This window comes from Syngnathus floridae, chromosome 4 (assembly GCF_059516105.1).
Source record: "Syngnathus floridae isolate MCC-2025c chromosome 4, RoL_Sflo_1.0, whole genome shotgun sequence".
NCBI lineage: Eukaryota > Metazoa > Chordata > Actinopteri > Syngnathiformes > Syngnathidae > Syngnathus > Syngnathus floridae.
Window position 1 is genome coordinate 2,214,088 of NC_142416.1, and position 20,759 is coordinate 2,234,846.

Genomic DNA, 20,759 nt, shown 5'->3' on the forward strand with positions numbered 1-20,759 from the left:
CTGCGTCTGTTTTGGATCCGTTTTACCCGCGGGTTGTTGCAACTTATCCGCATGGTTTCGGGCTAAGTGGTTCCGCAAGTTTTTTGTGTTACTCTTGTAGTTTAATTCTGCCTCACACACCACCTTACTTTTATCTTGTTATCTTGATATTTTTCCACCGCTCGCCATTTTGTTGTTGTTTGGTCGCCTGCAGCTTCCGCCCATAAAATGCGATCTACAAAATGTTGCGTACAGCGCCCCTGCTGGCCGGGAGGTGAATCGATGCAGAGGATTTGCTGAATCGATATTGAATTGAAGAGGGGGAAATTTCGGTGCATCGATTTTTCGATATTTTTACCCACCCCTACACACCAGCTAGGACTCTTTCCCTTCCAGAGAAGTTACATTCCACAACCCTGTAGCCAGCTTCTGCACATTTAAAACTGCTGGGACCGACCCAGGAATTTGACCCAACTTTGGCTTGTTAAAAAATAATAATAAATAAATAAATAAAATGTTGTTTTGTAGAAAGAAATTAGTTGCTTTGTGCAAAACAACTCATAATATTGGGTTTGTAACCCAAGTTGTTTTTAACGCAACATTTTTTAGGGTGTGTAGCCTAGGATTAGACTGCTAAGGTCCCTGACTTCGGCTGCCACCCAGCTCTCTTCACACCCACTTGACCCCCTTGGCCACTCCCACAGGTGGTGAGTCTATGGGATTGGGATTTCAACTTCCATATTTCGTTTTTGGACTGTGCCCTGACTGGGCTCCTTGAGTGCAAGACTCTGCCAGCCTGCCTTCAGAAGGTGGCCTCGGTGACCCATGTCATTTCTTACAACATATAGGACCTCTCTGTTTACATGTTTGTTTCACACAGTTGTTTTCCGGCTTTCCGGAAACGCGCCGCGTATGACTGCAGTCATGCGTCACAATGGTTAAAACCTGCAAAGCCAATGTCGGTTTCCAAATATTTGTCCGAGAATCGAGGCAAAGATTTCCTGAAATTTTGTGTTGAAAAGTGAATATGTATCATTACCATGACTCACATGGATGCACTTTATTCCAATTAGAATTAGACCAAATTATCAGATGGAATGAAAATACTCATAACAGGGCAAATCAGAATGAGATTTCATTTGGGTTCAAAGGGGTGGCATATTTCTGTTGGCAATCCTACTGAAGTATAAGAATTAAATGAATAATTACTAATTTAAGTCAGTATATAATAATAATAATAATAATAATAATAATAATAAATTATATTTATAACGCACTTTACATTCGGAGGAATCTCAAAGTGCTACATCGCAAGTAAAAACAAGAAAACAAAGCAAAGACAAGTATAAAACAACTGGACGACAACCAGGATGTGAGCACAGGATTACGGAAATGCTATCGTAAAGAGGTGAGTTTTAAGTCCGGTTTTGAAAGAGTCAGTGGATTGGGGTGCTCTTAGTTGACTTCCACAGTGTGGGGGCTGCATGGCAGAAGGCCCGGTCACCCATGGTGCGCAACTTGGTTTTCGGGACGTGGAGAAGGTGCGAGTTGGATGAGCGGAGGCAGGTTTTGGAGCAAGGAGTCCTTTGAGGTATGGAGTAGCATGTCCGAGGATACACTGGTAAGTGAGGAGGGCAATCTTATAATCAGTTCGGAATTTGATGGGGACCCAGTGCAGAGAACGGAGGATGGGTGTGATGTGGTCGCTTTTCCTCACCCTCATCAGGATCCTAGCAGCGCTGTTTTGGATGTACTGTAGCCTCTGGAGGCTCTTGCTAGGGATCCCGATGAGGAATGCGTTACAATAGTCTAGCCTGGAGGAGACAAAGGCGTGGACAAGTTTCTCAGCATCCGTCAGGGTAAGTGTGGGGCGGAGTTTAGAAATATTCCTGAGGTGGAAGAAGGAGGTTTTGCAGATGTGTTTTATGTGTGACTCTAGGTTGAGTTGAGGGTCCAGTTTCACACCCAGGTTGGTGACAGTGGCTGAGAGGGGGTTTGTGTGACCGGCGAATGAGATGCTTGTTGTTGGGCAGGTATGGATCTGATGGGGAGTGCCAATTAACATAGCTTGGGTTTTGTCACTGTTGATTTCCAGGAAGCTGAGATTCATCCACGCCTTTATCTCCTCTAGACACAGGGAGAGGATGGATGAGGGAGATAGAGGAGGCTGGGTTGTGGAGGGCGGGAGGTCGAGTTTGAGATATAGCTGGGTGTCGTCCTCATAACAATGATATGAGATGCCAAACCTCTTGATTATATTGCCAAGGGGTAGCATGTAGAGAGTGAAGAGGGTAGGACCGAGTACAGATCCCTGGGGGACACCGAAGGTGACAGTGTCACAGACAGTGTCTGTGTCGGATTTTTTCCCTCCCAGGGAAACATACTCGGTTCGGTTCGAGAGGTAGGACTGAAGCCAGGTTAGAGCCATACCAGAGAATCCAGTGGAGTGAAGTTGCTTAAGGAGGATATTGTGGTGGACAGTGTCAAATGCAGCGGACAGATCCAACAGAATGAAGAGTGACGGGGAGCCTGCATCGGCAGCCATGAGAAGGTCGTTGGTGACCCTAACAAGGGCTGTTTCAGTGCTGTGGCCGGAGTAAAAACCGGATTGAAATTTCTCAGCGATGCGAGATAAGTGTGAAGTTGGGCAGCTACCACTTTTTCCAGAACCTTGGGGAGGAATGGGAGGTTTGATATCGGTCTGTAGTTGGTAAGCTTGTCCGGGTCAAGTGAGGGTTTTATGAGCAGGGCGGTAATGATGGCTGGGGGTACAGAGCCAGACTGGAGTTAGAGGTTGATGACATTGGTTATTAGGGGACTAATGGCTGAGGTTTGTTGTTTAATGAGGGCTGTGGGGAAAGGGTCCAGGGCACATGTGGAGGGTTTCATCTTTTTGATGATGTCCTATACCTCCGACTGCAAGATGGGGGAGAAGCAGCAGAGAGGCTGGACTGTCACGGATGGAAGGAAAGGGGGTGGAGGGGCCAGAAAAGGAGAGGCGAGAAGAGGAGAGGAGCTGGGAGTGGATGTTGCGGTTAAGAAGGTCATAAAGTTATTGCACACTACCTCTGAGGATTCTGTTGGAGTGGTGGGTTGGGGTTTGAGAAAGTGGTTAATGGTTGAAAAGAGCTGTTTTGAATTTCCAAGGGTATTATTTATGATATTGAAGTAGAACTGGGCACGTGCAGTCCCAAGGGCTTTTGAGTAGGCCTTCTGATGTTCTTTGTAGGCCTGTTTATGCATGGTCAGTCCTGAGGCTTTGAGACAACGCTCCAGGATGCGTCCAGTTGACTTCATCAGACGCAGCTCACGAGTGTACTCGGGGGCTGAGCGTGAAAAAGTGACTGTTTTGTTTTTATGGGGGCGTGGATACCTAGAAGTTTGGCCAAAGAGTTATTGTAATAGTCCACTGCCTTGCTGACTGATGGAAAGGTTGCAGAGGAGAATGAGAGAAGCTGGAGGTCCTGTGCTATAGTGTCTTGGTTGATGGTTTTGAAATTTCTGAATGAGATTTGCCGCTTGGGTTTGGAGTGGAGGCATGGGATAGGTAGTTCCATTTGAATAAGTTTGTGGTCAGACACACCGACCTCATGAACCGCTTATGGCCGATGAGGAGATGACAAGGTCAAGTGTATGCCCTTTGTCATGAGTGGGGACATTTACATGTTGAGTGAGGTGTAACCAGTCCAATAGTTGCAGCAGGTCAGAGGCAAGGGGGCGGGAGCGGGTGTCGACGTGGATGTTAACATCACCTAGTATGGTTAGATTCGAGGAAGTGGAGGTACAGAGGGTAGTGAGTAGATCGTATAGTTCTGGAATGAAAGCGGAGTTTGGTTTAGGAGGGCAGTAAAAGTGTCATAGGAGGGTATGGAGGTTTACATTTGAATGCAAGGGATTCGAATGAGGAGTGGTCAGGTAGAGGGAGGGGGGGACAGCTCTAGATCAAGACGGTGGAGTACAGCCAGGCCACCGCCACGGCCAGTGCTGCGAGGTTTAGCTATGTATTTTTAACCAGAGGGACAGGCTTCATTGAGGGATTGATAGACATCCGGTGGTTGCCAGGTCTCAGTCAGGCACATTATGTCTGAGCCTTTGTCCAGGATGAGGTCGTGAATAAATGATGATTTACGGGTGAGTGCTTGGATGTTGAGGAGATCCATTTTGATTGTGACTCTGGGGCTGTGTTCAGGTAGGGGGCGAAGTAGAGAGAAATCTACTCCACGTTTTCTGTGCCACATGAAGTGCAGTCCACTCTGTGTTGGAGTTAAATCCAATTCGTGTTGTCCTGGCCACCCGGGGTCCGCTCTGTGTTGGAGTCCGTTCCGTGTTGAATAAATGTCCACTCCGTGTTTTCCCGGCATCCCGGTGTCCGTTTCGTGTCGGAGTCCGCTCCGTGTAGGAGTGAAAGCCACACCATGTTTTCCAGGCCACCTGGAGTACTGCAGCCTCGCAAGGTTGCTACTACAAGTTCCAAGTGCGCCAGGTCTATGATGACGTGTTGCACATGCGACGGGGTGTCGGGTGGAGGAGGAGCAGATGGATGGTACAGTGTTATGGACGGGTTGGGAGAAAACAAAGTTACGACGGGTGCTTCTGTGGATGTAACGTGGTCTGCGGAGAAGTCGGAGTTGTTTTATGACTGAGACACACCCTGGAATGGTGTGATTACTCAGCTCCAGCAAGCGGGGGATGGAGTAAGTTAACATAGTGCCGGTTGGAGATCACTGAACTTGAGTGTTAGCCGTTGGCTAGGCTAACCAGAATGCCTTGGCAGGGGGTGGGGGGTGCGCCGTAGTAGGCAGCCGGCTGATTGTGGAGGTTTGAAGCGGCGAACAATCAGCGTCCTCTCCCCAGACGTGTGTCGTCAATCAATCAATATACTATGTATAATAAAAGTTGTAAAAGGGATACAAGAATGCTTCATTTAGTTTTCAACTGTTGTTTCTCTAGCTGAGCATTTAAAGTTGAAGAATAAATGTGATGTGATGTCATATCATGGCACTCTGCCATATAACGACTCCGCCATAAATTCGTGAATAGATTCAACCTTTGTATTGAGATTACTGCCGTGGTCAAACTTCCACCCATTCTGAAACTTTTTGCAGCCATTGAAGCTTTCACTGCTAAACTGAGCGCAACAAAGAAATGCTAACGCTAATACTAGTCTTCTGCCGGCAGTCATGTCTGTTCAAAGCCATTTTATCCACATTGAAAATCAGCCATACCTTTCTCAGCTTTCAAATGATTTTTATGGATCTGACTTCTGATGATACTTACAATCTATTTTGCTTAAATTCGATCTTTCAGATGGGGGAACATTTTCTGAAAAAGAATGAACAGATGGAACAATCCACTCATGAGAAGGACATGGCAGTTCAACCGCAAACTCCAGTTTCATCACAGAGCTTAGATACACAAGAGCATCAAGAGGCACATGAAAATACACATACAATTTCAGTTGCAGCAATACCATCTTTAGTCTCTGAGCATAACATGGAGGGCTTTGGTACTGAAATGTCAGAAGATTCAGACAGGTATGAGAACACTATAAAATAACTTCACATGCTGGGTGGAAAAGTTTGAATATAAAATTATTGCTCATAACATTTCTTCTCCGTTCTTTGTTATAGGTCTTCATCCTCTTTTTCACCTGACACTGTGTTTGAAAATGCTGCTGCTGATGATGATTTAAACCAACCAGCTCCCTTTAAAACAAAAGATGAAATTTTACTTGAGGTCAGTCATTTTGATACAATATTGAAAAACAATATACCATAATTTCCGGACTATAAGCCGCGACTTTTTTCAAAAATTTTGAACCCTGCGGCTTATAGTCAGGTGCGGCTTATGTAAGATTTTTTTTGTGATTTTTGTGCTGACTTGATCAATTTTATACACTCGTAAAAAGGCTGTGGACCACTGTTGTGCGGTATCTTGAAGAAAAAAACAACAACAAAAATACTATTTTGAAACACTACTATGGCTGCTGCTTATTCTGGCTGTGTTGCTTGTGACTATTATGAGCTTTAGTAGGAATGCACACTAGGTGACCTGCGTCAAAGGGCTCTAAACCCTTTCTCTTACTCTGCCATGTGACTCAGAGATTACACAAAGCAATGGCACTGTTTGGACCATCTGCATTGTATTAAAACCCAATCAATCAGCATTTAAATTAAATTCTTCTGACATTTTGCTCACCAAAAACAAGTTGTAATGAATGTGAACTTTAATGCATTTTATTCAGAAGGTTACTTTGAACCCTGAGGCTTAAATGGCGGCGCGGCGTATTTATGGATTTTTACGGCTTTCTGTGTACTGTCTTTCTTTGTAAAAAACTCATGTGCACGTGCGGCTTATAGTCCGGTGCGGCTTATGTAAGAAAAAAACTAAAATATCCCTGAATTTTAGCTGGTGCGGCTTATAGTCCGGTTGCGCCTTATAGTCCGGAAATTACGGTACAATATGAGATAAAAGGCAGTGTTTCCACACACTTAGAGTCTAAATACCCATTTTAATTGATTTTTTTTTTTTTTGCAATGGGTCGAGTTGGGGGAGAGATTATTATGCTGATTGGTTGTTCCTCAAGAGGAAATTGTACTCACGCCGATGTACACTTTGTGTTGCATGGTGCATATTTAAACAGACCACACACAAGAGTGCAGACTAGCATCTCTTCACAGAGTTACCAAGTGTTCTGTATTGTCCGTAATTTATAACGGAAATCTCTAAATGCGTCTGTCCAATATAGTCAGAACTTTTCAATGTCACGCACCAGCTAGGACTCTTTCCCTTCCAGAGAGGTGACATTCCAAGACCCTTTAGCCAGCTTCTGCACATTTAAAACTGCTGGGACTGACCCAAGACGTTTGATCAATTTGACCCAATTTTGGCTTGTTTTGCAAAAAAAAAAAAAAAACACTGGGTTGTTTTGTGGAAAGAATTGGTTGTTTTGTGTCAAACAACCTATAATATTGAGTCTGTTCAATTTGTAACCCAAGTTGTTTTTGAACCACCATTTTTAAGGGTGTGTAGCCTAGGATTATACCGCCAAGGTCCCTGACTTCGGCTGCCAACCAGCTCTCTTTACACCCGCCCGACCCCCTTGGCCACTCCCACAAGGTAGTGAGTCGATGGGATTGGGATTCCAACTTCCATATTTCCTCTTTGGACTGTGTCCTGGCTGGGCTCCTTGGGTGCAAGCCTCTGCCAGCCTGCCTCCAGAAGGTGGCTGCAGTGACCCATGTTATTTGTTTAAAATCTTAGGTATACGGCATTGGTTTTGTCATTTTCAGGTTTTGGTTTGGGCCAAGAATTTATTTTACTGCATTCACTGTATTGTTCCTCAGGATATGTAGAGTTATTGATCCTTGAAAATATGAAAGGTGTTCATACATGAACATATATTTACGTACAGGATTTGCCAGCAGTGGAGGAACTGACTGTGTCACTACCAGATGATGTAGACCTAATCCCAGTTGGAACAGTATCTAGTATCATACAGCAGCTTGGTAAGTAGACACGCACGCGTGCGCACTCACTCACTCACTCACTCACTCACTCACTCACTCACTCACTCACTCACTCACTCACTCACTCACTCACTCACTCACTCACTCACTCACTCACTCACTCACTCACTCACTCACTCACTCACTCACTCACTCACTCACTCACTTCATTGTTGTTTTTCTTTCTCAATTAAATCATAATATGAACTGTCTCTGCAGTAATAATCCAGTCTCTGCAAGATTCACCCGCTTTGAATGACGACAGCATCATCTTCCTGTCTGATCGAAGAGCTTTGGGCAAGGTTGGCTAATACCAGAGCAAATTACCTGTGTTTACATTCTGTTGGTGGAAAATTGTACACTGTTCTCTTGCTACTGCTCCCATCCACTGCGTATCTCCGCAGCTCCGCTCGCACCTATCTGTTTCCTCTCCCTCGGGCTACCAGCTACGTTAGCCAGCTAGCCAACAGCCAGCTGGCCAAACAACCGGACCCTCCTGAGTCTGTGGTCGCTTGCTCTGGACTCGAGTGAGTGCACTCACGTGTTTGTGGTGGTAGTTGTGCTAGCCCAAACTGGCCCGCTGCGTCCCTCCCACACTAATAGCAACAGCTCTGACCCAGCTCTCTGGCGTCCTCAGGGGGAGCCTCCACTCCCTGCGAGCTCGCCAGCCGTGGCTCAGTTGTGTGCCACCATGGCACACTGGGGCCTGCCGTTCGTGCGGGTACAGTCAGGGTCGACCAACACCACTCACTGCACCAACATCACCACCTGGTCCACTGCTGCTTCCACACATCTCACTGCCCACCAGCTTTTAGCTAACCAGCTAGTAGCCACTGCTAGCATACTACCTGGACTATTCTCAGCTGCTGTCATGTCTCATCTCTTCCGTGGACTATTACTTCTTCTACTCCAGGCTCCTACTCCACCAACTTCTCGCTCACTCATCTACACTGTTGCTGATCTTCACCGTTTAAACAACAACCCCTGTCTCCCTGCTGCTGCTGCTTCCGCTGTGAGCAAAGCTGGGACCCTTCGCCGTCGCCGTGACATCCACCGTGGCTCTGGACTTTCTTTTGACCAACACTTTCCCCGACGGCTCACCCACCCCTTCTTTCTGGGCTACCTCCCATCACCCTCACCTCCCGTACTGCCAACCTCAACAACCCACACCCCCCCATCCCCACTCCTCCATCCATCTCCTTCGCACTCCTGACCGATGTCCTGTTTCTAACTGTATCCTATTATCTCGCCCTCTTTGTACATTCCCACCTTTTTTCCCTGTAAGCGTCTTGGGTCCTTGAAAGGCGCTTAATGAATTATTATTATTATTACTTCCCGGTTCGGTTTTCAAGGCTTCGCGATCTACTGTTTACTTGTGTGACCATAACGTCATCTATTCTAGTTTAAACTCGCTATTTTGTGTTTTTTTCTTGTTATTTTTGGGAGAAAAATACAGCACCAAATATATAAATGCATAAATAAACAACTCATTGACAGTTCAAATCATTGACGATTTTGATTGACGTTGTGATTAGTTGACTAATATCGGCATCCCTTGTACAGAGTGGCAACTTCTTGACATCACAGTAGAGATGGGCGATACGTATGTATAGTTTGCGAAATCGTGAATGTTGTTTTGGCGATGTGTAATTTTAAAATATGAATTTTTTTAACACGCCAAAAATCAATAAAGTGTGGCGCAAGTGGTCATTTGTCCTTACCATGGCGCCATGCCACGGCACCAGCCTCAAAAAGGGATTTCCAGGTTTTCGGCCACTATTAAAGAAAACGCAAGAAAACCTCGCGAAATCCTTCTTACCTGCAACTTTTTCCAAACACTGCAACTTTACTGCAACAACATTTAAAAAATGTATGTTTCAGGTCAGTTTTTCAGGTATATTACCTGAAATGGCTTTGTGGTGGCTCTACTGGAAATAGTAGCGTCGGCCGAACACACTAAGAAAATGTACGTCACATCCCTGTTTTAGACGGTAGCGAAGAAATAGCAGCGAATGTTATGGGAATCGGCAGAAAAACAAAAATGAAAAACAGAAAATATGAAGCACTTGCCAACTAAAATCACAGCGAAGGACAGTGCAAAACAATAGCCGATGATGTGTGCACCAACAGAATACACATGCATTTTCCTTCGACCACATTCACTGATATTCCAATAATAGAATGTTAAACACTGGATGATATGCAAAAATACTGAGTAATCAGGAATTAAATTTGAGTTTCCATTTCTGTGTCCAAGGTTTTTGAAGTCTTTGGTCCTGTAGCCAGACCTCTGTATATCTTGCGTTTCAACTCTCCTGATGATCTCAGCTCTCAGGGGCTGACACTTGGATTGATTGTTTATTACGCACCACATGTGAAAGAATATACTGAATACATCCTCCTACAACAACTTCAACTGTGAGTACATAGTCATAAGTATACAGTATGACGCATAATGAATGTTTAGAACACAGGTGTCAAACTCAAGGCCCAGGGGCCAGATACGGCCCACCACATCATTTTATGTGGCCCGCGAAGACAAATTGTGCATCAAATTCATGTCATTACTAGAATTGCAAATTGTCTTCACTTTCAATATTTTTTTTTTTATATTTGACGAGTTTTCACTCGTCTGATTTGAAAACGAGTTATTTGTCAGTTGTTTTGTAGCTTTTACTGTATATAATATGAGGTGCTCATACGTTTCATAATGGCCCTCCAAAAGAAGCTATGACTACAATGCGGCCCACAAAAAAAATGAGTTTGACACCCCTGGTTTAGAATGTATTCATTTGTTGTTGATTTTTTTTTTTCCCCCCTCCACAGTTCAAAGGGCTCAGATGCCTCCTGGAAAAATGATCAAGAACCACCAGTAGAGGTACTACATTCTACAGATTGAATATTTGTTTCCATTGTTTAAGATGCCAGTGTTTTAACCAACCATTTTAGCTCCATGCAATTTGGTGAGTCTCCACACTGATATCGCCCACCCGGAACAGCAGGGGAGCTATGCTAAATTGCGCTTTGTTTACTTTTTTGGCCTTTAACACAATACCGCCAGATAAACTAGCAATACAATTAATGGATATAAGACTTAGGGTGTTTTCACACCTGAACCCTTTTAAAAGAACCAAGGTCAGGCCTCTTTAAGTGGACCAAAAAGTGGACCTAGAGGAAACAAACTCAGTTCTTTTTGTGTTCACATTGTGAGTGTATTTCAAAGAGGACCGAGTTCTTCTTTTGTTTTTGAGCCTGCAGTCACGTGACCAATCTACGGCAAGCCAAGGAGGTTACAATACAGTGCAAAAAGGCGAAGTGAACCCAGTGCGCTTTGTGTTCAAATGCACAGATTAGGTGAACCGTACCGTTGACTTCTTAGCGAACCGTCTCAGTACAGTTCGTTTTAAAGGGGTCTGAGTACGGTTGGCGTGTTCACATATGCACAAAAATGCTGAGTCATCGATCTGAGTTCGTTTAGAAGGCTGAAAGGGACCAAATGTGAAAACACCCTTAGTCTCACCATGGGCTGCACAATTCGAAATTGTCTTTCAGACTGTGTACAGAAAATCAATCACTCTGTCTCGATACGACTCTTCAAAGGGGTATGTGCTGAGCAAGGTTATTTCAGTTCGAGAAAATTAACGAAATAACAACTACTAAATGTAAAACCGTCCCCTACGGTTGCCCATATACGAGGTACGACCAAAAAAAAAAAAAGCAAGGATTGGGGACTGTCGAGCTGTTTTTCATCTTTTCGCGTAATAGTCCCTATCCAGGTCAAAGGCAGACAAATTTCTCAGGCCATCATTCGGACCATTTCGTCATTTCGTATGTTCAGACCAAATACGAATGTTAACTCGGAAGTGGGTGGCCATAAGTTAAGTAGTTGTGAATAGTATATCAACCAACTAATGAGCATTCAATTTGTCGCTGATGGTTTAGCGGTACACTCAACTGACTTGTGTGTGGGCACCGTGGGATCGATTTCCGCTCAGTGGAGGTGTGTATTTGGATGTGATTGGTTGTTCGTCTATAAATGTGCCCTGCGACTGACTGGCGACCAGTTCAGGGTTTAGTCTACCTTTCGCCCGAAGTCAGCTGGGATAGGCTTCAGTATACCCGTGAGCCTGAATTGGGTAAGTGGTGTTGAAAATGGATAGATGAGCTTTAAATGTTTATCATAAGTTAGGAAACCTGCCGTTGGATAATATTTTGTAGGACTTCACAATCACCAACTTGGATTTGATTTTACAATTGGCTGTAATGCAGAATGGGTACCTGGTTAAAGTGAGTCATTTTAAATTTAAAACTTTGGGGCATGTTGCCAGTATTGTGACAGCTTGTGTGCGACTGACAGCTGTGTATGTGTGACATCTATACGGAGTGTACATTTGCGTGAAGTGGTCTGAAGGAGGAAAGTGGAGTGAGTGGAAGTAGTCAAGTGTGTGCGCACCCCAACTAGGGCCTGATAGGAACAAACAATAGAATACTGAGTTGAGTGCAAGAACCAAGAGAAAAAAGAACGGCAAATGACCTAGGACTGCAGTGTGACCCCTCTTTCCTCGAGTGTGCGTGCGTGCCTGCGCGCGTGCGTGCGCCCATCGGTCTGGCGTGTGTGTCTGATTGCGTGTTTTATTTGGATCATTGGCGACCCCTGTTGTTCAGGCTTTGGAGAAATGGCTCCTCTGCGTCCCCCAACTAAGGTTAGATAGCAAGCAGGAACTGATAACAGAATTGAATGTGAGGGGACTTTGGGTATGCTCGTGAAAAAACGTGTGGTTTGTTCGCTCTGACCAAATGAAACTTAAGTGCCTGCTCTCTCTCTCTCGAAACAAGTCGTGCTTGCGTATGTTGGTGACTGGTGCTAGGAAATAGACAGACGTGACAGGCAACTTCAGCTGCAGAGAGGTTGCTCTTTTCTCTTAAATCAGCCTAATCAGGCTAATATTTGTGATATATTAAAGTAGTCATTAGTAGCGAGGTCCATGTAAATTTTTAGTGCCAATTGATACCTGAATTTTATATTTTAAGCGATAGTCATTACAATGATTTTCAATAAGGAAATTTTAATCTCTTCCTTCGATGACAGCAGGCTCCTATATAATCATTTGAATAAAAACAAGATGCATCGTTTTTTTTTTTGTGGCCATGTCACGACTCTGTTCTCCGATCAACGAGTTGGGTTACTATAACTTTGGGTTACGCTGATGATTTTCAACTCTACATCTCCACCAAAACCATCTCCCCTGCCATTCTCTTCACCCTCACTCGCTGCCTCACAGACATTATAGACTGAATGACTCAAAACTTTCTCAAACTAAACAGTAACAAAAGAGAATTCATCATCTTTAGTCCTAAATCCAGCCTCCCCACCTACCACAACTTCACACTCTGCATTGACGGCCACTCTGTCACTCCCTCCCCTCTAGTCAGAAATCTTGGACTTTATATGGATCCCAGACTCTCCTTCAAACCACATATCACCCACGTCAAGATAACATCCTTCCTCCATCTACGAAACATTGCACGCCTACATCCCTTAACTCCAGACTGGATTACTGCAACAGTATCCTGTACGGCCTCCCCTCAACTGTCCTTCACTAACTGGAATATGTTCAAAACTCTGCTGCCCGACTGCTCACCCGCTCACCCAGCAGACAGCACATCACCCCTGTCCTCCGTCATCTTCACTGGCTCCCCATAAAACAGCGCATGCATTTCAAGATCCTTGTCACCACCGATAAGGCCCTAAACAACCTTGCCCCCACCTACCTATCTGAACTCCTGCACCGCTATAACCCCACCCGCCGACTCCGCTCTGCTGACGCCAACTTGCTCACCCCCTTTACCTCGACCAAATACCGGACCATTGGGGATAGAGCCTTTGCCATTGCCGCCCCCACTCTCTGGAACTCTCTCCCCCTGACCATCCGTAATGCTGACTCCCTGCACTCCTTCAAACACCATCTCAAGACCCACCTCTTCAACTCTGCATATAACCCTTAACTCTGTGTGTGTGTGTGTGTGTTTGTGTGTGTGTGTGTGTGTGTGTGTGTGTGTGTGTGTGTGTGTGTGTGCGTGCGTGCGTGCGTGTGTGTGTGTGCGCGTTGTGTGCGTGTAAATTTTCTATGTAAAGCGGCTTTGAGTGTTTAGAAAAGCACTATATAAAACCGATCTATTATTATTACTATTATTACTTTCTGCCACACACACTGCCAGCTGCCATGCGCTCCCCACGGCAGTCATCCCTTTCTTTTTCTCAGTAAACTTGCGTTCGTGTCGCACTTGGTTATTCTGCTTCGAACAATCCGACCAGCATCCATCCTCAGCTCCTAAGGCTGGACACCCTGAAAGCTTTGACGGTGATCCACGACAGGTACAAGCGATCCTGATAAGCTACAGGGTCATATTTTCCCTGTAACCCCGGACCTTTGCGTCGGAGGGTGCCAGTGTCAGGTGTGTCATCACCCACCTGACTGGACACTTGTGGGGCAGCTGAGTATGATAGGCAAACCCTAGCCTGTGCCTCCTTCGCGGTGTTTGCAGAGGAGATGATGAAGGTTTTCGACCAGAGCTCTGTGAGCTCTAGTCAAGTCAAGTTTATTTGTATAGCCCTAAATCACAAGCAGTCTCAAAGGGCTTCAAATAGACAAAAATTGACAATTATTCTCAAAGCATCCCCTGATCTTAAGCTCCCGAAAGGGCAACGAAAAACTCAAAAAAAACCTACCAGGGGAAAATGAGAAACCTTGAGACGAGACCACAGATGGAAGGATCCCCCTTTCAGGATCACCAGGCTGCAATGGATGCAGAGAGGGCACAAATAATACATAATATGAAAATCAATGAAAAAGTGGATGTCCAAGTCAAAGCAAAGAGCTGCTGGAGGTGCCCTCGATTGTCCTGGCAGTGTCTTCGAGGAGGGTGAGCTGCAGTTCCCTCATCCTGAATTGGTCCACGAGAATCCAGATAGCTGCTGTAAGCTTGGGTGCCACCGAACCACCTCCCCAGCCGGGGAGGGGAGGGTGGGGAGAGGAAGTGAAAACAAACTCCAGCCGAATCGGCCACTACAGGTTAATTAAAGGCCATATCATAGAAATGTGTCTTTAAACATGTCTTAAATGTTTCTAGTGAGGTAGCAGTTCTAATATCCATTGGTAGGGCATTCCAAGGCTCTGGAGCCCGAATAGAAAATGCTCTAGACCCTGCAGACATTTTCTTGGCCCTCGGTGTCACTAAAAGACTAGTGTTTTGCGAATAAATGTTACGAGACGGAACATAAGGAACAACTAAATCGACGAAATATGAAGGCGCTAAGCCATGCAGTGATTTATAGGTTAATAGAATAGCCTTGAAGTCACATCTTAAATGGACCGGGAGCCAATGTAAGTTGGCTAATATTGGTGTAATGTAATCACGTTTTCTTGTCCGTGAGAGCAGCCTCGCAGCAGCATTTTGTACTAACTGTAGACTTTTGATGCTGGACTTAGTAAGACCATTACAGTAGTCCAGGCGCGACATGACGAACGCATGTATAATAGTTTCCGCATCACCGGTCGAGAGGATCGGACGAATCTTAGCAATATTACGAAGGTGAAAATACGCAATTTTGGTTATATTCCTAATGTGCTTTTGAAAGGAGAGCGTTTGGTGAATATTACCCCGAGATTAGTTGCAGTATCGCTCTGAGTGATAGTATGGTTATCTATTGTTATAGTGGTTTCCTTAAATAAGTGTTAACGAGTTGGACCAATTATCAACATCTCAGTTTTATCTGGGTTAAGACGAAGGAAGTCGAGAGACATCCATTGCTTGATCTCCGCAAGGCACGCATCAAGATTACAACAGTTCCGCGGATCTGTCATCGATAACGGCATATATAATTGGGTGTCATCCGCGTAACATTGAAAACTAATATTATATTTACCATAATTTTCGGACTAAATGTTGCTCCGGAATATAGGTCGCATTAGCCATAAAATGCATAATAACCTGAAAAAAAAGTCGCTCCGGAGCATGAGTCGCATTTTCGGGGGAAATTTATTCGACAAAATCCAACACCAAGAACAGACACAAACGAGCAACAACAGGCTAAACGATAGGTATGCTAACGTAACATAAACACAAACGAAGAGCTGAGAACGGGCCTGACGTAACATTCAGAGTTATTAAAAAAAAATTATTACATAAATAACACGTTTATAAAACCATCTGCGTCACTCCAATTCATTAAATCCATCGATCGTCCTTTGTGAACAATGGGTGCGCGCCGCTGACGGCGCTTGCACTTCAAAATATTCCACAGGCCCATAAAACGATATATAAATTAGATATCAAATAACTATTATATAAGCAATAATATCAAACCATCTGTGCACTCTAAATCATTAAATCCATTGATCAAAATCCTCATCCTTTGTCAACAACGCCGCGCGTGCGCCCTGACGTCAGCCTCGTCGTTATTCCACACGTGACGTGGGTTTGGTAAACGGCTCTTTATTTAACAAAACAAACTTCCAGGCGTGTGGGGGCGTGGACTTCCAGCCACGGAGGTGGAAGAGAGATCCATAGAATCTGCCACCATCGATGGCACCATCATTCCTGTGCCGAAGAAACCTGCACCATCCTGCTTCAATGACTACCGCCCCGTGGCACTGACGCCCATCATCATGAAGTGCTTTGAGCGGCTTGTCATGGAGCACATCAAATCCGTTCTCCCCCCCACCATTGACCCTTTCCAGTTCGCGTACCAAGCGGTCCTCTGAGGATGCCATCTGCTCTGCCCTCCACTCGGCCCTCACCCACCTGGAGAGAAAGGACTCATATGTGAGATTGCTGTTTGTGGACTTCAGCTCTGCCTTCAACACCATTGTGCCGCAGCGACTCATCTGCAAACTCGACGAGCTGGGCCTCAGTACCTCCCTCTGCAACTGGCTACTGGACTTCCTCTGTCAGAGGCCTCAGGTGGTGCGTGTTGGCGACAAAATCTCCACCAGCATCACGCTGAGCACGGAGGCCCCCCAGGGCTGCGTGCTCAGTCCATTGCTCTTCACCCTGCTGACGCATGACTGCACTGCGACCTACAGCGACAACCGCATAATGAAGTTTGCTGACGACACGACTCTGGTGGGTCTCATCATGAAGGGCGACGAGACTCAGTACAGGTCGGAAGTTGACCTTCTGACCACGTGGTGCAGGGACAACAACCTCCTGCTGAACGTAAACAAGACCAAGGAAATCGTTGTTGACTTCCGGAAGGGTCACACAAAACACCTGCCGCTGATCATCGACGGTGCTGTGGTGGAGAGGGTGAGCTGCACCAAGTTCCTAGGGGTGCACATCAGTGAGGACCTCTCCTGGTCCGCAAACACCGCGTCACTGGCAAAGAAAGCTCAGTGCCGCCTGTACTTCCTGTGGAAGCTCAGGCGTGCATGTCCTCCTCAGGCAGTCCTGTCTACATTCTACCGTGGCACCATTGAGAGCGTCCTCACCAGTTGCATCGCTGTCTGCGGTGGTAACTGCACTGAACAGAACTTGAAGGCCCTGCAGCGCATAGTGAATACGGCTGGTAAGATTATTGGTGCTTCGCTCCCCTCCCTGAAGGACATTTAACCCTCCCATCTCGCCCGCAAGGCAACCTTGATTGCGAGAGATGTGAGTCACCCGGCTGATTCTTTGTTTGACCTTCTGCCCTCTGGGAAGAGGTACAGGAGCCTGCGCTCCCGCACCACCAGACTTGCCAACAGCTTCTTTCTCCAGGCTGTTAGGACCCTGAACTCGCTACCCCCTTCTGCGTAGCGTGCGGCACTGTTGCGCTATTTTCTGGAATGTCTGCTGTACGCGCACTTGCTCCTTTTTTTGCTCATCTTATTTATTTGTTGTGTTATTTATTCATAATTTATTCAGCACGCTGTTGTTATACTTGTTTACTTGTTGTCTTGTCACCGTGGGATAGGGGGGAACGAAATTTCGGTTTCTTTGTGTGTCTTTGGCATGTGGAGAAATTGACAATAAAGCTGACTTTGACTTTGATAGGACCGGGTGTGCGTAAAAGCCATGACCGAGCCCCATCCACCGTCCCCGGACAGCCACCCGGCCGAGCGCCGGCCCCCGACTTTTATCCACGGAGGTGAAAGAGAGCTCCGTAGAGTAGGACCGGGCGTGCGTTAAAGCCATAATAGTTTTTCAAACTTTCTGTGTCACTCCAAATCCTTAAATCCTTCAAACTCTTCGTCCTCCGTGTCACTTAGAAGTAAAGCCGCTAATGATGCTGGTAGTAGGCGGGGTCCTTCGTCATCCCGTGATCAATCTTTGTCCTTTTTGTAAACAACCGACGCTGACGTCACTTGAAATTCAAATTACAGTATTCCCTTGCTACATCGCGGTTTGTTTAATCGCGGTTTCAATTTTTTTTTTTTTTTTTGACAATTTTTGAAAAAAACAACACATAAGTCGCTCCTTATTATAAGTCGCTCCCCCCCAAACTATGGGAAAAAGACGTGGCTTATAGTCCGAAAATTACGGTACGTATTACCATAATTTCCGGACTATAAATCGCAGTTTTTTTCATAGTTTGGGTGGGGGGTCGACTTATACTCAGGAGCGACTTATATATGTTTTTTTCACAAATTTTTACTTGATCATTAAGACATCACTTACTTACAAGTATAGTTGACCACTTCCCATGTTATTTTTAGTATAGTTGAACACTTCACATGCTTTTATATCTTTATCTTGAACATATTTAAAACATAAACAATAGAGAAAACATCAAATAAAGCAATTAACACTTTTATTATTATTATCTATTATTATTTGTTTATTTATCATTTATTCAACACTCTTATTTATTCATTGTTTATGCCTTCTTGGTTTTTTTTGTGTTGCTTGTATGGATATGTGTACTATCTCACCGAGTGATAGTGGGAACGTAATTTCAATCTCTTTGTGTGTCTTAGTATATGAAAAAAAAATTGACGATAAAGCAGACTTTGACTTTGATAAAACAACCAAATAAACAAAACAAAAAACTACATCTGAAAAAAATTATATTTTCAGACGAAATTGGATGAGGGCGCTCTAAATTTCACCGTTGGCAGTGACTCATCAACTGGGTGGGCTTAAGAAAAATGGCACCAAAAAGAAACTCATATTTTGCAGGTTACAAACTTCAAGTTGTAAAATATGCAGCTCAAAACAGTAATCGAGCAGCAGAAAGAAAGTTTGGAGAACCGTGATGTACCAATGGATTACTATTTCAAGTGACGTCAGTGGCGCGGCGCGGCGCGGCGGTTGTTTACATAAAGGACAAACGTACCCACGTAAGCACCACCGGCATCATTAGCGGTGATCATTTCTAAGTGACACGGAGGACAAAGAGTTTGAAGGAATTGAGGATTTGGAGTGACATAGAAGGTTTGAAAAACTATTATGGCTTTTACGCACGCCCGGTCCTAATCTACTGAGTCGGGGGCCGGCGCTCGGCCGAGTGGCTGTCCGCAAACGGTGCATGGGGCTCGGACATGGCCATTACGCACGCCCAATCCAATGCCATGGAGCTCCCGTGTCTGGAAGTCCACGCTGCCACACGCTTGGAAGTTTGTTTTGTTTAATAAAGAGCCGTTTACCAAACCCACGTCTATCCTTGTACTTTGTTAACGCTACAATATAGTTATATACTAGATCTGTGGAATAAAGACGAGGCTGACGTCAGGGTGCACGCGCGGCGATGTTGACAAATGACGAGGAATTTGATCAATGGATTTGATGGATTTAAAGTGCACGGATAGTTTGATAATATTATTGGCTTATATTATAGTTATTTGAAATATAGTTTATCTATCGTTATATGAGCCTGTGGAATATTTTGATGTGCAAGCGCCCTCAGCCGCGCGCACCCATTGTTGACAAAGAACGATCAATGGATTTAATGAATTGGAGTGACACCGATGGTTTTATAAACATGTTATTCATGTAATAGTTGTCCTTAATCACTCTATATGTTACGTCAGGCCCGTTCTCAGCGCTTTGTTTGTGTTTGTCACGTTAGCATACCTATTGTTTAGCCTGTTGTTGCTATTTAATGAATTGGAGTGACACCGATGGTTTTATAAACATGTTATTCATGTAATAGTTGTCCTTAATCACTCTATATGTTACATTAAGCCCGTTCTCAGCTCTTTGTTTGTGTTTGTCACGTTAGCATACCTATTGTTTAGCCTGTTGTTGCTATTTAGTGAATTGGAGTGACACCGATGGTTTTATAAACATGTTATTCATGTAATAGTTGTCCTTAATCACTCTATATGTTACGTCAGGCCCGTTCTCAGCTCTTTGTTTGTGTTTGTCACGTTAGCATACCTATCGTTTAGCCTGTTGTTGCTATCGTTTAGCCTGTTGTTGCTCGTTCATGACTTTTTGGTGTGGGATTTTGTCGAATAAATTGCCCCCCAAAATGCGACTTATACTCCGGAGCGACTTATATATGTTTTTTTTCACTTTTTGGGGCATTTTATGGCTGGTGCGACTTATACTCTGGAGCGACTTATAGTCCGGAAAATACGGTATGTCCCCAAGGGGAATCATATAAATATTAAATAGAATTGGTCCGCGTACTGATCCCTGTGGGACACCACACGTAACATTATAGAGCTCAGAGGACGTATTGCCATAGACCACTCGGTGCATCCTGTCTGATAGATAGGAATAGAACCAGCCTAGTGCTGACCCTGAAATACCAACACAACTTTTAAGACGCTCTAATAAAATATCGAAGTCTACAGTGTCGAAGGCAGCACTAAGATCGAGTAGTAACAATACCGATGAAGTGTTTGAATCCATAGCTCTGAGGAGATCATTACTCACTTTAGCAAATGCTGTCTCAGTGGAATGATTAGCTCTAAAACCAGACTGAAAAGATTCATATCGATTATTGGCGACCATGTAATCAATAAGCTGCCGCGCTACTACTTTTTCAAGAAGTTTTGCTATGAATGGGAGGTTTGAAACTGGCCTATAATTACTGAGACAGTCCGGGTCAAGATTTTGTCGCTTAAGTAAAGGCTGTTGGCACTATCCCTGAGGGGACAGACAGATTGATTATATTTAAGACGGACGGTCCTAAAATTTAAAAATTCTTTAAGTAATTTCCCTGGAAGTGGGTCGAGTAAACATGTTTGTTTAGCCGCACTAACCAATTGTGTAAGCCTTTCAAGGGACACGCTTTTAAAATTTTAGAGGGTTATTGCATGATCATCAGCGCCGGTAATCGGC

At 44.7% G+C, this 20,759-nt stretch overlaps 1 protein-coding gene across 2 annotated transcripts in view; it reads left to right on the top strand.

The window, feature by feature from the left end:
* naf1 (nuclear assembly factor 1 homolog (S. cerevisiae)) overlaps positions 1–20,759 on the top strand; it is a 59,384-nt gene that overhangs the window by 22,034 nt on the left and 16,591 nt on the right. Inside the window, exons 1-7 of one of the 2 annotated variants that reach the window (XM_088374623.1) lie at positions 4,474–4,673; positions 5,287–5,513; positions 5,610–5,715; positions 7,394–7,487; positions 7,707–7,789; positions 9,745–9,905; positions 10,314–10,365. In XM_088374623.1, the coding sequence (XP_088230749.1) occupies positions 5,287–5,513; positions 5,610–5,715; positions 7,394–7,487; positions 7,707–7,789; positions 9,745–9,905; positions 10,314–10,365 (723 nt within the window). In that variant the 5' untranslated portion in view covers positions 4,474–4,673. Of the gene's footprint in view, positions 1–4,473; positions 4,674–5,286; positions 5,514–5,609; positions 5,716–7,393; positions 7,488–7,706; positions 7,790–9,744; positions 9,906–10,313; positions 10,366–20,759 lie in introns of those variants that run through there. The other variant, XM_088374624.1, reaches the window with a different exon arrangement.